The sequence below is a fragment of the Excalfactoria chinensis genome, chromosome 4, assembly GCF_039878825.1.
Source record: "Excalfactoria chinensis isolate bCotChi1 chromosome 4, bCotChi1.hap2, whole genome shotgun sequence".
Taxonomy (NCBI): Eukaryota; Metazoa; Chordata; class Aves; order Galliformes; family Phasianidae; genus Excalfactoria; species Excalfactoria chinensis.
The window spans coordinates 57,327,398-57,341,802 of NC_092828.1; the positions used below are offsets into that span (position 1 = coordinate 57,327,398).

Here is a 14,405-nt window from a genome sequence, read left to right on the forward strand (position 1 = left end):
TGTCTCAGGGCAACAGGTTGAAGGGCCCATTAGCACTCTGTCCCTCTGACTTAGCTATGCCATCTCACACCTTATCATGGGCAGGCTAGATGCCTCAAGCCATCCAGTCAGAAGATAGGTCTTCTAAACTCTGTGTTATGTGTAGTCTTTTTCTTGGAGATTGATCACCACAGCACCAAAAAGGCATCACATGGCATGCAGAAAGAAATTCTGCTGGTCTTGTTTCTGCTATGCAAGGCAGAAGTTAATCTCCTTGAAAATACATAAAATTCCTCTGTTTCTGAGCTTTTTGTTCTGGGTCATATGTCAAGTTATTGGCTGGTTCTATGATCATTCCTGTGTTTCACTCCCCTTTCTTGATGTCTTGTCTATATAATGAACTGAGGTTGTTGTTATCTTTTTTTTTCTTTCTTTCTTCTAGATATCTTAATAACGTAGAATGATCCTTCCATTTCTCAAGCAGAAAAGTCCAAGTGAATGGATTTTGTCTTTCATAACACCTAAACAAAATTGTATGCTGGTAGATTTGAGAATGCAGATGTATTTTAGTGCTTGAGCTAATGGTGATTACTTAGTCTGACTGTTGTATTCCCTCCTTCTCTCTCTTTTCTTTTGTGAGGTAAGGGTAACTGCAGCCTCACATCTAGTCAGGAAAAAACTGTATCTTGATTGTGGTGTCTTCAGCCTCAAAAATACAACAGAAGACTATATTCTGGAATCGGACTACTACAAATCATGTATTTATTATATTTATTATATGTTATCATATATTTATTCAACTCAGGCCATTCTATGATTCTATGATTTATTTGGAAATGAGTAACAAAGCTTCCTGCAGGTTCTAGTTTTGCGTGTAATAATCGGTTTAAAAAAAAAACAACAACATTTCATTCAGAACCTGCCAAAAGAATAAAATCCCATCTTACTCATGGAGTTAATTTTCATTCAATGATGGCTATAAAATATTATGGATTCCTATACTGACCATTTGGCATTCATGTAATTATCTCCCACAATAATTTGATCTTTCTGAGGTAGGCTGGTGTGGCAGGCCTTGACTCTTTATATGCTAAGAATAATAAAAGCATTAAGAATAATGTTTAACTCCTCTTATTTTGGATGTTTCTGCATGTAAATTGCCTTTTGGTATTCAGTAGTTTCTCACTGATACAGCGTATTGCTGTAAACATCTATCTAGAGCAAAACAAATGAACAAGCAAATGAATTTTTACCAACTGGAAATAATTGCAGGGAATTTTAAAACTTACTTATAATTAAGGAAAAGTAAAATTTGTAATCACTGTGCTGAACTTAGTGTGTAAGTGAGCTCACTGAGGTAAATGTGTGCTGAAATAAATGGTAGGCTGCCACTCCAGGTGCGAGAAATGCCTCTGTGTAGGCTTGCACATGGACCACTTGAACCATCAAAGATCATTAAAGTTGATCCCCTTTTCAAATACAGCCATGGAATAACAGTTGTTCTCCTGCATATTTAATTTGTCCTCACATTTGTAATATTCTGTAACTCTGGTATTGTAGCTGGCTTTAAAAGATGCGGGAAGCCTCAGTTTCTTAATTGAGGGGCTTTTGAATCTGACTCAGAAACTGGTGGCTAAAGAAGGGTTTATTTTGCTATAAAATAGCAAATGCTTGATTGTGATACACAATCTCTTTTTCATCAGACCGAAGAGATGTATTCCTCAGATATTTTAATGTGTAGACTTCAGGTTTTCAGTTGGCCATGTTCCTTCAGTGTATAAATCAGTGTGATCACGATCTCTAGCTTTATGAAAGGTGTGTTTACACTCAACCGTGTGTTATTACAGGATGTTGACGAGGGCCTGTGGAAGAACCTTTTCAGTAAGGCTGGCTGGGGTATTTTGCTTCGTCTCTGTAAAAGCATTACAATAAGAACATAGGTACCGTAAAATACGTTTTGTAGGGAACATGATTTTCTGTTGTTAGACTGACAGTTTGTGTGCTTCAAGAATCTGTCTTGGGGCTACTAACAAAGCCTTTGCAGAGTAAGCTGTCTTCAGGAGTTTTTGTTTCTTCTAGAAACCTCATTCATCAAAATCAACTGTTTTTGTCGGCAGTCTCTCCAGGAGTTCTAGGCTTTGGTAAGGTCAATGAATGAAAGCTCTTATTTGGGGGTACAGCTTGAGAAATGGTCCTTTAAAAAGGTTCTTTTGAAGCCAAGAGTGTTCCATTCTGTTTTGTGCGCACACCTTGAGTGCTTCAGCTCAGTGAGCTTCAGAGAGCGGGGAAAATCCAGCTAACATAAAGTCATTTTAAATTGCAAGGACACAAATATTACATATCCATAGTTATACATGTATTCTACATACATGTATTATTGTTACATGTTGACAGTGTAAGACATGTTGCTCTGCCCACATACTTCTCAGGGTTTTCTGATTACTAGGCTTTACTGTTAAAATATTCAGGTCTTGAAGGCTTTTTCTTCTCTCATGAACACGTTGCAGCGCAGTTCTAGGGATAAATGTTTTTAACTAGTATTAGGATAATCTTTGATGGGTCCCAGGTAGGACATCTCAAGCAGTCTTCATGAAACTGACGGCCGTGACCATAATTCTCACAAGGACCAGGTTCTCTCTGGGAAGCGTAGGAGTACACTGTGATGATTTGTGATGGGAGGGAGATTCCCTGGTGTTTTTTCTTGACAAAATGTGATGTGTTTTGTACTGCAAAAGACCTCAGGGAAGATGTGACTCAAGTTATTGTCTAGTATAACTGCTTTAAGGCCACCAGCTCCAGTTCTGCTTCCCCATTCCTGCCTCATGCACATAAGTTTTATTCCAGCTTCTTGGCAGACTGAGTTCTTTTCTGCCAGATTTAAGTGAGTTGAAATTGGCTCACCAAGCAGTCGGATAAAGAACTGAGCAAATATAAGAGTGGGCACAGGACTGCCATTTCTGTCAGTCATAAGGCTTTGTCATCTTAACGCAGTGTAGTCTGACTGAACTATGAGGCAGTGCCTGTTGATTTGGTGTTTGCATCTTTGAATCCTGTTGGAAGCAACACTTCTCAAACCAGATCCTGCAGTTTATAAATATAATCTCTCACCTAGAGCAAGAGAATCGTCAGTCTTAGAGGTAAGATGAACTAGCAGTAATCTTCTGAAGAACTCGATGTTTTTGCAAAGATCAGACTTGCTACCACTACAATGTCCTGTTTTGTGGTTTGTCAATAGACCAGAGAGCCTTCGTTAAGTAGTGACAGCTCACCTCAGGAGAAACCATCTATTTCTGTCTTTTTTCGTGGATACCTAGCTAGTAACAGAAGGATCTTTTTTGGCAGGTAATGAAACCCCATTTGACACACTTATTTTAGGACATTAGCCTGAAAATAAAAGGTAAGTGTCTGATTCCCATCTATGACAAAATCCTTCTCCTTTGAGGGAAAGGAAATAAAGGTAGTTTTATGTTGGCTCTGATGAGCTTTTTCAGTAATTTTTCCTGCCTCCCTCCTTCCTTGGAGTCCATAACAGCTGGGTTCTGTCCCTGAAAGGAAGTAGTGCTGTGCATTTTGACTTTCTGTCAAACTGGAGAACTGTTGGGAAGCCTGGATTTCTGCACACTCACTGTTGTTTGTGCATAAGGGCAAAGCATCCTGAACAGTTCCAGTTACTATGAGGTAATTAACTTGTCTTCCTCTAATCTTTTTCATCTTGGAGCCTTTTTTTTGTCTTATTTTATATTTTTAGAACAAGTGCTGGAGAAATTGCTAGGTGAGTATTCTGAAATATTTCTTGCAAGTATATTTTTTTAAACTCACTTTAAGTTAGGGATGAAAGCAGAGGATATATGTCCTGTCTTTAAAGGCTGTGCCTTGCTTTTTCCCTGTTCTCCTTCCCTCCAGTTAGGAAAATCATTATTTTAGAAGATGTGGAGATGAAATAGAGAGCTCTACCTAGGGCTTCTTTTCCTATCTAATTGTGTGAATATTTTCACACATCTTAAACACAGGGGTGAAGGACAGAACAGAAGAGTTATCTCTTTTTGGCAGTTCCTTCTTGCAGCTGTGCTGCTCTCTCTGGGTCAGCCTGCAGTAGAGAAATTTGGTTCAAGCACCAGCAACACTGCTAAACCATTTTGTGATGAGGTCAAGAGTTGAATAATCATCCCGTTGATAAGTGAGCGAGCCAGAAATTCTGTTGAAAGAGGACAGTGACTTACTGTGCTGCTTACCTATTATAGGTCACAGAAATGATGAAGGGAAAATAGGGGACTGAGGGCATTCTAGCACATGACTGTTTATGTAACTGCGACTTCTAAGTTTTATTTGCTGCTGTTGATGTAATAAAAGAAGTTAAGGCAGGCCTTTGTGTCTTTATTAGAATCATGATTTTCTTGCAAGCATCCCCTTGGGAAAATCAACAGTGCTACTGCTCCGGATGTATTGCCCAATCAGATGTGACTGTAAATGCATTTTAGAGATGGAGCTTTGGGTATGTTTGTGCACAGTGCACCAGCTTCCATGAAGTAGTTCTACAGACTGAACATCCACATAATCTGCTGGTTGTGGGAACCCACAATTTGTTAAGACCAAAGAAATGACAAATAGACTTATAAATTTTTATTTATTTTTTTTTAAATTGAAATGCTTGAAAAGACACCTTGAATACAAAAAAGGTAGTTCGTATCGAACTGGGTGGAATGATTTCTATAAAATGCACCAGAATAGACTTCCCAGGTATGGCTGCCATTTTAAAGCTTGTCAATATTGCTTTTGGTACTATCTGGTTGTTTAATTAGCAAGAATTTCTGTGAATATGAGATAGCATGAGTTAGAAAGTTAGGTGATAATTCTGAGTGATCTCTTGTAATCATTTTTTTTCATTGCTAGAATGATACACAATGCACATAATTCATCTGAAAATATTTACTATGTTCAGTTCTTAGCACCTTCATTTTGTTTTCTGGTCTGTACTAAATTCCGCCATGATATTTCTGTGGCTGATTGTTCTCATTGAATATTCTGTTAACAGTGAGGACTTCAAGTTCCTCTTCTCTAATTTTATCCTGGATCTTCTCCAGCATGGCTTCTACTTTCTGTATTTCTGTGAAACTGTTCTGCCCAGGGTGACTAGCAACCGCTCTGACAAATTTCAAGGTTTCTTTGCCAGTGGTACTTACTCATTTTGACTGGAGGAAGAGAGCATCCTTATGTACTCCAGTTTTAAAGGGCTGGAGTATATAAATCAACAGTTGATTGACTGTTGCAGAACTAAAACAGAGACCTGGTGGGGCTGAATTCTCTTCCTGAATGTGCTGCCACTTTATAATGGGAAACCCATCTTTCTTGGATATGATGCTGGTGGTAATAGTTGTGATGGAATCTGGGTTGCAGCACCTGTAAAGAGTATATTTTGCAACAGACTGCCAGAGCAGTGCAGCTTGGCCTATGGCCAGGTCTCTAATCCTTGTTTGAGGGATCTAAGAAAGGAGATGGGAGGGAACAGGACATGGAATTTTGATGTGTCACAGTGACAGTTGAAATCTTCCTGGAAGCCAAATATGAGCACAGGAATTTACTTTGTCTCACCTCTTCCTTGTCCTTGACTAGATATCTGCCTTTATGGTTATCCATGCCTTCTCTGTTCTCAATTGCTTCTCATCCTTACTGCATCTCCCCCTTTTCTTGCTGTTCTTGATAGAAGGCACATGAAGCCAAACTCTATAAATTGTTCAGTTGTTGCTCGTTTTCTTTTTAAAAATGATTTATTTATTTATTTATTTATTTTTAGTTTGACTACTTATCTAAGTCTCTCTGTGGTTCCATAGAACTCCTCATAGATGGCTTTCTGGTTCATTTAATACAACCCTGTAAATTCTTTAGACGTCTTGCAGGGCTCTTCGGTTCCCCAGTGTATACCTATAACTGGGATGACCTACTCTCTCAGTAGGCCATGGTATAGCGTGTAGTATCAGATAATATATAAAATGGATTATGGTAGGCATCACAGATGGAATAAGATACGCTGTTAAACTGCTGCTTGTACTCCCAGGTTAATCGAGCTTCAGTTAGACTAAATAAAAGCTGCAGGGGTAGGAAAATATCATAGATAAGAGCCAGAAGTGTGTTTGAGCAGCAAACTGGGAAGATTACCCGGGTGCCAAATAGCCAACAAATGCAACTATAACTTTATTTAGATTGAGACAAACTTGAATGATCATATCTGAAACTCTTATATACATCAAGATATTTGATATCAAGATGATAAAAATGAAGTATTCTATCACTTTTAATTCCCAGGTCTGTAGATTCCCAGACTTTTCTTGGAGCATAACTGCTGAAGTTAGGGCAATCTTACCTGATCTATCTTATCAGCAATTTCCCTGTGAGCATTTCTTTGAAGCGATTTGACATCTTCTTTTATATTTATTTTAATTTTTATTCTGTAATCCCATAATTATGACTTCCATGTGTATCATGTCACTGTAGTGCATGGAGGAATATAAATATCCATATGCAGTGTTAATTCTGTATTGAAGTTCTGTAACTTAATCATTGCACTGAATAATTAAAATGAAATTATGTTCCTTTTACAAGGAAATTTCAGACTCCTAAGGGTAGATTCCTTAACTGTAGTTATTTTTCAGATAATTTCTGGTGGTCCACACAGTGATCATGTAATCATGCTTTCACTGCCCACGTATGTCGCTCAATGCCATAACTTGAAGACTCTCACCTTTTCCTTGTGCTTCATAGACTGTTCCTACATGGAGTCTTACTTCATGTTTATGTCCTCCAGGTTCATACAAACTGGCATTATCGAACACTTGCTGCTTTCAAGAGTGGCACGTGTACTGTTACATTACTTTGCATAAGATGTGGCTGTGGGGTTACTAAGATTTCTCTGTCAAATTGAACTCTTGGAGGGGGAAACAGAACTTTTCTGTATTTGCAAACAAGAAAGCAAGCATGGGAAACAGGCGCTTCTTCAAGCAGTGACTTTGCCAGAGATTGTTTGATAATGGGCTACATCAGTGGCCCAATAACATGTTGGTGCTTTTTGTTGGTGCTGACAGGAGTGGGAAATACTGCTTTGAGGTTCCTGGTGCAATGTGATGGCATATTCCTGAAGCATGCAGGACACATGTAACTGTACCACTGTCTGCTAGAGAAAAGTGATTTGGGAAGCAGATCTCCCTTCAGAACTGCCATGGAAATCAGGAGAGAAAAGTGCTGACTGGTCTTGACTCTTGAATCATGTTGAGAAGAGCCAATCTGATGAGCAGTTACTAGCTAAGTTTTGGCAGATTCCCAGCAAAGACTTGTTCTAAGTGAAGTTGATGAGAATTCGTCCTTAATTTTTAAGCTACCTTTCCCTATTTTGCAATTTCCATGTGCTTTCCTACCTACATTAAGCATTTCAGACTTAAACAAGAATGAAATGCTTGTAGCTGAGCATGCATTAAGTAATTGTGTTATAACAAACTGTAGTATGTTTGCTGTGGGGAGAAGAAACTTAAATGTGGGATTGCATTTCTACTCATCTAAGCTACTAAGCTTTCAAGGGCTTCTCACTGGAGCTCCTTAGTTGTGTTGCAAGAGGAGGAAAAAAAGCACCATGCAGATCTTTTGCTGCAAGTAGGGAATTCAGCTGAAATTTCTTGACAAACACATGGAGATTGGCTCTTGCTTCAGTTGGGCTTGGACTGGGTGTCCCATGCACTCATCCCCTGAGTTCTGAGGAAGGTTTTATTCATTTTGAAGGTGTGTGAGTCGATGGGTTGGGCTGACTTCTGGAGTTCTGAAGCTTGTTCAAAGGCTTGTGAGTCTATGTGAATTAAAGACCTGCCCTAAAGGCCTTGAATGGCAACTTTGCTTAGAAGTAAAATTGTCAGGCTTCACAGTTATGCTTCTAAACCAATTCACTAGTGTTTAAAAGGAGGTTTGACTGAGTTCATGATAAGACACTGATGCTGGCTTTTTCAGCATTAACCTTACAGCCCTAAAGTACAGTGGGCTTGATACTGCAGCAACAGTGGGAATTACTCAGGAAAGGAAAATTAGAACTGTGTCAGCAGTTAGAGGTCTGATTTTTGTCTACTGAAAGAAACTGTACTGGGGGGAAAAAAAAAGTCCAGCTGGATGTTGCGCTAGAGATGCTGCAGAGGAAATTTGCCCATTTTTTGTACAGACCGCTTGGAAGTTTCGAGCAAGCTTGAGTAGGTCCAGGAAGATGAACAACAGGAGGGGGAGCTCTTTGCACTGCCCAAGGTGAAGGGAATTTCTGGCCTTGGTAGCAACCTCTTAAGAACATCATACCTGTCAGTAGTATGCTGTTGGCTGCCCTTACTGTGTGAGCAAGGCCAATGGAGAATGTGTATGTCTGGGAAAAGAGTGATGATACAAGTTATCTTGCTGTCCTGTCTGCCTTTGCTGTCTTTTTTTGGTTCCAGATATTGCGTATTTGTTTTAGTGTCAAAGAAGGCCGTATTTTGGCCCTGCCAAAGCAGATGTAGTTCCACACCCCACATCCTTACTGTCAATTTGCCAGTGTCCCTGCTGTGAGTATTTCCTGGGTTGTCAGCCATAGAAAGGAGAATAGACAGTGAAAGTCCATGTGGGATGTTTGTTTTGTGGTTACTGCAAAAACTGATGCAGGTGAGAGGGAAGAACTGATTTCCGGTGCAAGTAGGATGAACAAGATTTTTAAGAACAGTGTAATGTAACAGGTATATTAAAGGACTGGTTGCATCTAGGAAACATCAACATAAAGAAGGGGTACACGCCAAGGAACAGAGAAATTTGGGGGTTTATTAAATTGGAAATTTCTCTTAAAAGAAACCTGCTTCTGGTAGCCATATACAGTTAAATATCCTTCAAACTGTAATTTTTTGATGACTGAATGGAGGGAAATACAGTTATTATTTATGGGCAGGGAATGGAGTCATGGAGAGAGAGATTTTGGTGTGGGAGGGATGTTTTAACATAGACAAACGTAAACATACATGCATTTAAGCGGTAGGATGTAGGCAGGCTCTGTCTCCAAAGCTGTGCAGCGGTGTCAGCTCTCTGCTGTGCCCTTCTCTTGGTTTGTCGTGTCAAGGAAAGTGCCAGCAAGATGTTTTCCTGGCTCCCAGTCCGTAATTTGCTTGCTTCAGGTATGGGTGGACAGATCTCTCTTCTGGCTGCACTCTGCTCTGTAGCTCAAGTTACGTACCAGCACTCAAAGATGAAGAGGGAATGTGTTCAGTTTCCTACAAGCTGCCTTGACTGCTGCCTTAACTACTCAGCATGTATTTTCTTTATTGGAATGTACCTGATACTGGCCTTTATGCTTAAGCTACTGTTAACGTTGCTGTGTCTGTGATGTTAATTTGGGTGGTATCAAAATAATTTTAGATAAGTGCTCTGGGTTTTTCTTGGTTTTTGTTTTGAATAGCAACGATGCTAACCCTCTTCTACTTAAAATGCCAGTCTAAGGAAACGGAGTCATTTGTCTATGGGGTCTTAAAATGATGAAAGAAATTTAAGAGCTTTTGAGTATAAGAAACTTATACTAAGAGGCACCGTCTCTCATATTATGTGTAACATCTAAAATAAGGAAATTTGCCTTCAGATTGTATGCTGTTATCTCTACATTTAAGATGCAGTTGGCTAGATTTTTCCTTCTTACATTCACTGGATCAAAGTAATAATATAAATACAAGATTTTATTCATCAACTTCTCTCCAAGCTTTGCAGTTTGCAGGAATTAAATAAGGGATCTAGAAGTAATACATGATTATAGGTACGACACATACCATGAAGGCTTATTTCCAGGATGTCAGAGGAGGGTTATATTGAATCCTTTTGTTTTGCTGTAGTGTGATTACAAAGATTGTTTTGTAGCTAGGGACACTGAGTCTAAGAGCAAGAAACGTGAGAGGTGTCTGGCAAGAGATGATAACATGAATTCAGTTCTGGCATTGCTGCTGTTCTTGACTATGTTCAGATTGGCCTGCAAGATCTGGAGGGAAAAAAACTCACACACAAAAAAAACAACAAAAAAAAAACTTGGTCACATCTGTATGACTTTACATACCTTAGAGAAAGAAGAGCAACCTGTGGGCACAGTTCTATAAACACTGCCAGTTAGGTCTGAGGAGAAACTAGACAAATTGCAGGTACCCAGAAGAGAAAATATAATTGCATTGAGACCAACACATGATATTTAAATATACATACACATAAATAGTTTGGGGTGGGATTTGAAACTTTGATGAAGAATGACAAGCAAATGAAAAACAAGTATTGTTAAAAAAATTAAAAAAAAAAGGTTTTAAATGTATGATGTTCTTCTCCCAAATAGTTGGAGAGATGAGAGCCTTAGCTTGCATTCATGTATTGGTCTTTTCAGCTATTCAGACATGAAGCGTCTATTATTGGTACAAATTTTATTATATTTTAGATAGGGGTCACTGCAGGATTGGGCTGGGATTTAAAGTCTCTGGAAGAAACTTCTTTGAGCAGCTATACACCTGATCTGCTTTTGAAGGTTATCTGTGCTGAGACTCAAGTATCCATTACTTTCTGGACCTATTAAATCCTTGCTTTATACCACAGAGTTCATAATGTTTTGCAGGATGTGCAAACTACTCTAGTAATCATTGCAGTGTATGAGTGGTGCCATGGTATGTATTTGTGCTATATTTGTTTTGCTGCAGTTTTAGCTGCTTTAGTCATACTGACTGAACGATGACAAGCTTCCATGATTTTGTCTTCAAATGAACCCTTTTTCATTTTCAAAAACGCTTTTTCCTGGTCACCTAATCCAGGCTGATGGAAAGTCCATGCACTTCAGTAGGATGTTAGGTGACTACTCAGGAGAGTTGTGAAGAGCCAAATATACTGTATATTAAGGAGTTACTTTGAACAGATTAGGAAGTAATACTGTTATTCTTGGTTCCACGCAGATGGTACCAGGCAGGAAGAAGTGGAAGGTGAACTCAGTGAAGAAGAACGCTGGTTTGGAAATTCTTCAGAGACTCCTTCAGAAGCATCATATGGAGAAGTCCAGGAGAACTTTAAGTTGTCTCTGGAAGACAGGATCCAAGATCAGTCCACTTCCCCAGATACTTCTTTGGGAAGTGCAACTCCTAGCAGCAACACAGCGGAGTTGGGAACCATTGAAAATGAAGCACTAAGAGACACATTACAGAGCAAAGAGCACCTTTCTCCTGACGCGTCATCTCTGTGTGAGGAAGAACCTCCTGGTTCAAATAAGCCTCTGAGCAGTAACCTGAGGCGGCTGTTGGAGGCTGGCTCCCTCAAGCTGGATGCTGCTGTTACAGTCAATGGCAGAGTTGAGTCCCCTGTAAGTCTTGGCTCAAATCTCTCCTTTTCTCCACCTGCTCATCATGCCCAGCAGCTCAGTGTGCTTGCCAGAAAGCTAGCTGAGAAACAGGAACAAAGTGACCAATACAATGCAGGTAGTCACTTTATATGGAATCAAGGTAAGTGGTTGCCAAACTCAACCACCACCTGTGGTTTGTCCCCCGATTCAGCTATCCTGAAACTGAAAGCCGCAGCCAATGCTGTTCTGCAGGACAGATCTCTTTCAAGGACTGAAGATAATATAAGATTTGAATCCTTTTCCTCACCTTTTAGCTCTCAGTCTGCCAGCTCCACGTTAGCAGCTTTATCAAAAAAAGTGAGTGAAAGAAGCATGACTCCTGGGCAGGAGCACCCGCCTCCAGCTAGTTCTTTCCTTTCTCTGGCTTCTATGACCTCTTCAGCTGCCCTGCTCAAGGAGGTTGCTGCAAGGGCTGCAGGCACCCTGTTGGCAGAGAAGAAGAAATCACTGGTTGCTGAGGATCCCCTGCAGCTTTCAGAGGTGAAGCAAGAGAAAGCAACTCCACCACAGTCTTTGGAATTATTGTTACTGCCAGTCCCTAAGGGAAGAGCATCCAAACCCACTAGTACAGGTACGGATACGGTCTGAGCAACTAAATAGAATGCATTTGTTTCTCTTTAGACTTATGTAGCATCTCTTCAGTGGGTCTGGATTTGTTTTGATTCTGTGTATTATGAGAACAATAATTAGGTACTGTAGGGAAACAATAGAAGAGCTTTTTAAAATACCAGTTGAAGACCAAACTGTCACAGATGTTTCCATTCTATGAAAGATATAAGGGTCCAGTTCTGTATTTTATTTTATATATATATTTTTAATTTCATACAATGGCATTTCTCCCCCCCACCACATTCAGAAAAAATCCACAAAAATATTTAATGGAAAAGATCAAAGAATCCCTGTTAGGGAGCTCACAGTATCAGTGAGCGTATACAAAACTAGTGCTTTTGAAATGCTGGACAAGGAAGAATTCTCCCTCCTGCTGTCTCTGTCACAAATGGACTTTTGTATAATCGCTTACTACCCTGTCCTAATTTACCAGAGTATATTATTATGTTGCCACTTTTCATTAAATTTCTTCTTGCAGCATGAATAAATCTCACATGTTCAGTCTTTTACACAGCTTTGACATTAACGAAAAAAAAGTGAACTGTCTTTCTCTGATTTAGCTCAACAAGAGCCGTTTCCCACTTGAGCCTTCCCTCCACCAGTTCCAACTGTTGGCATTCAAGGAATTGGGCTTACAGGGAATAAGAAGAAATAGTCTTGGTAATGAAAGCTTTGAAGAACTGGTAGGCCATGCAGGAGAACGTAAATTATCCATCTTCAAAATAAGGAAAATCAAGATTTCTTTCACCTCTTTTTACAAAACGTTCACATCAGTAGTATGTATTTTGAGTAGAAAATAGGCACTTCTCATGTCTGATGTCAGTGTTCTTCCTGTAGTGGTATTCTCCCATAGAGAATAAGGAAGCTCATCAGGTATCTTTGCAGGGTGCACAGAGCAGTTCAGTACCTTAGAGCTTTATCAGACTGAATTTGTCAGGAATGTTAGCCTGGCTGTAAAAGTGCAGCAGATCAGTTGGGGAGCCTGACATGGGCGTTGTAAGAAAGGGATCTGATGAGGTGCAGCTAAGAGCAGTTTTTTGCTGAGAGATGCAAGTGTTCTACAAGGGTTTTGCCGCTATATTTTGCTAAGGCAGTTAAAGTAGCAAACTTTTCTTGCCATGGATCTTGGCATAAGGTTCCCGCTACTTTAAATAATGTCCTTTTCAGAGTAATAGAAATTAAACCAAAAAAAGGCTCCTTTATGTTGAACCAGGAGCACCTACACTGGCTACACCGATGTGACTGTGGGCATTAATTTCGTGCAACTCTCTGATACAGACTGGTCTTCATACAGGAAAGGCAGCTATAGGAAAGGAGAAAGGTTAAAATTAATCAGTAGCTATTAGTTTGTTTTTTGCTGGAAAAAAATCTCTTCTCCCTTTTCACTAGGGAAAGGTAAATAGTTGTAATGAAATCCAGGTTCTGTGTTCAACTAACAAACTGTGTGCTTTGTCTGTGCAGCTTATACGAGAGAAATGCTCTGGTATGTCTGAGTGCTCTGGTAGTACCAGCACTTCATAAACTAGCTCTGATGCAGCAAATTCCCAGCAACTGTTCTCTTTGCTGAAGGCCCTAGCTTACTGTACTGCTGAAAGATAACAATAGGGGCCAACTGCCTCAGGTTCTTGGTAACCAAGGAACAACAATTCATTTTTTATAATATATGGGACTAGGATCCCAAGAGGAAGGGTGTTTCCTTTCAGTTTATACGCACTGGGCCAGTGCCAGTTGGCATCCAAGCTGACTTTATAGTGTAATGTTCATAACAAAAGATCTTCTAAGTCGGTTTTCTAATACACAATTAAGTTTTTCCTTTCTAAATAATTAACCAACTGAAAACAAAAAGCAAGCTGCTGGTTAGCGTATCATGTTGATGTTGACTGTGGAAAGCCAAATTCCTTGTTTCCTTTGGCCATGGAGGAATGCAGCTCACAAAAAAAAAGGTCACTGTTAGTCAAAAAGGTCAGAAGTGACCTTTGATTGGAAAATTCTGTAAAAGTTGTGTAGGGTAGCGGAACATGTGTATTTTTACCATAAAAATAAATGTCACACACTCTCAATTCCTTTTGCATCTATGACCTTATGGCATAAAAAGCAAAAAAACAATATTTCACTTTATAATGCTGTATCTGTTATTGTGTGTCTGGTTGCTTCTTGAGACATAGGGTTTTTGGTTTGTTCCCAGAGTTAAGCATCTATGACCAGTAGGCATGGATTTTGCTCCCCTATCGTGCTTAGAGTATTTAAGGCATTGGTGACTTTACTTTGTTGTTACAAATCTGTTTTACTTAACCACCAGCAACATCTTGCTTTGGTTATAAGATCAATACTCTGTAAGATTAATTAGTTGTCGGCAAGTAAGGAACAGCAAAGATGGAGGTTATATAGAGGCAGATGTTAATAACAAGAGTATTCCTGCTGCGGA

At 39.5% G+C, this 14,405-nt stretch overlaps 1 protein-coding gene across 4 annotated transcripts in view; it reads left to right on the forward strand.

Annotated features, from left to right (window-relative positions):
• The window catches only part of ZNF827 (zinc finger protein 827), a 100,911-nt gene that overhangs the window by 16,355 nt on the left and 70,151 nt on the right, over positions 1-14,405 (forward strand). For all 4 annotated transcript variants that reach the window (XM_072334355.1, XM_072334356.1, XM_072334358.1 and 1 more), the window contains exon 2: positions 10,932-11,942. In XM_072334355.1, coding sequence (XP_072190456.1) covers positions 10,932-11,942 — 1,011 coding nt within the window. The remainder of the gene's footprint in view (positions 1-10,931; positions 11,943-14,405) is intronic.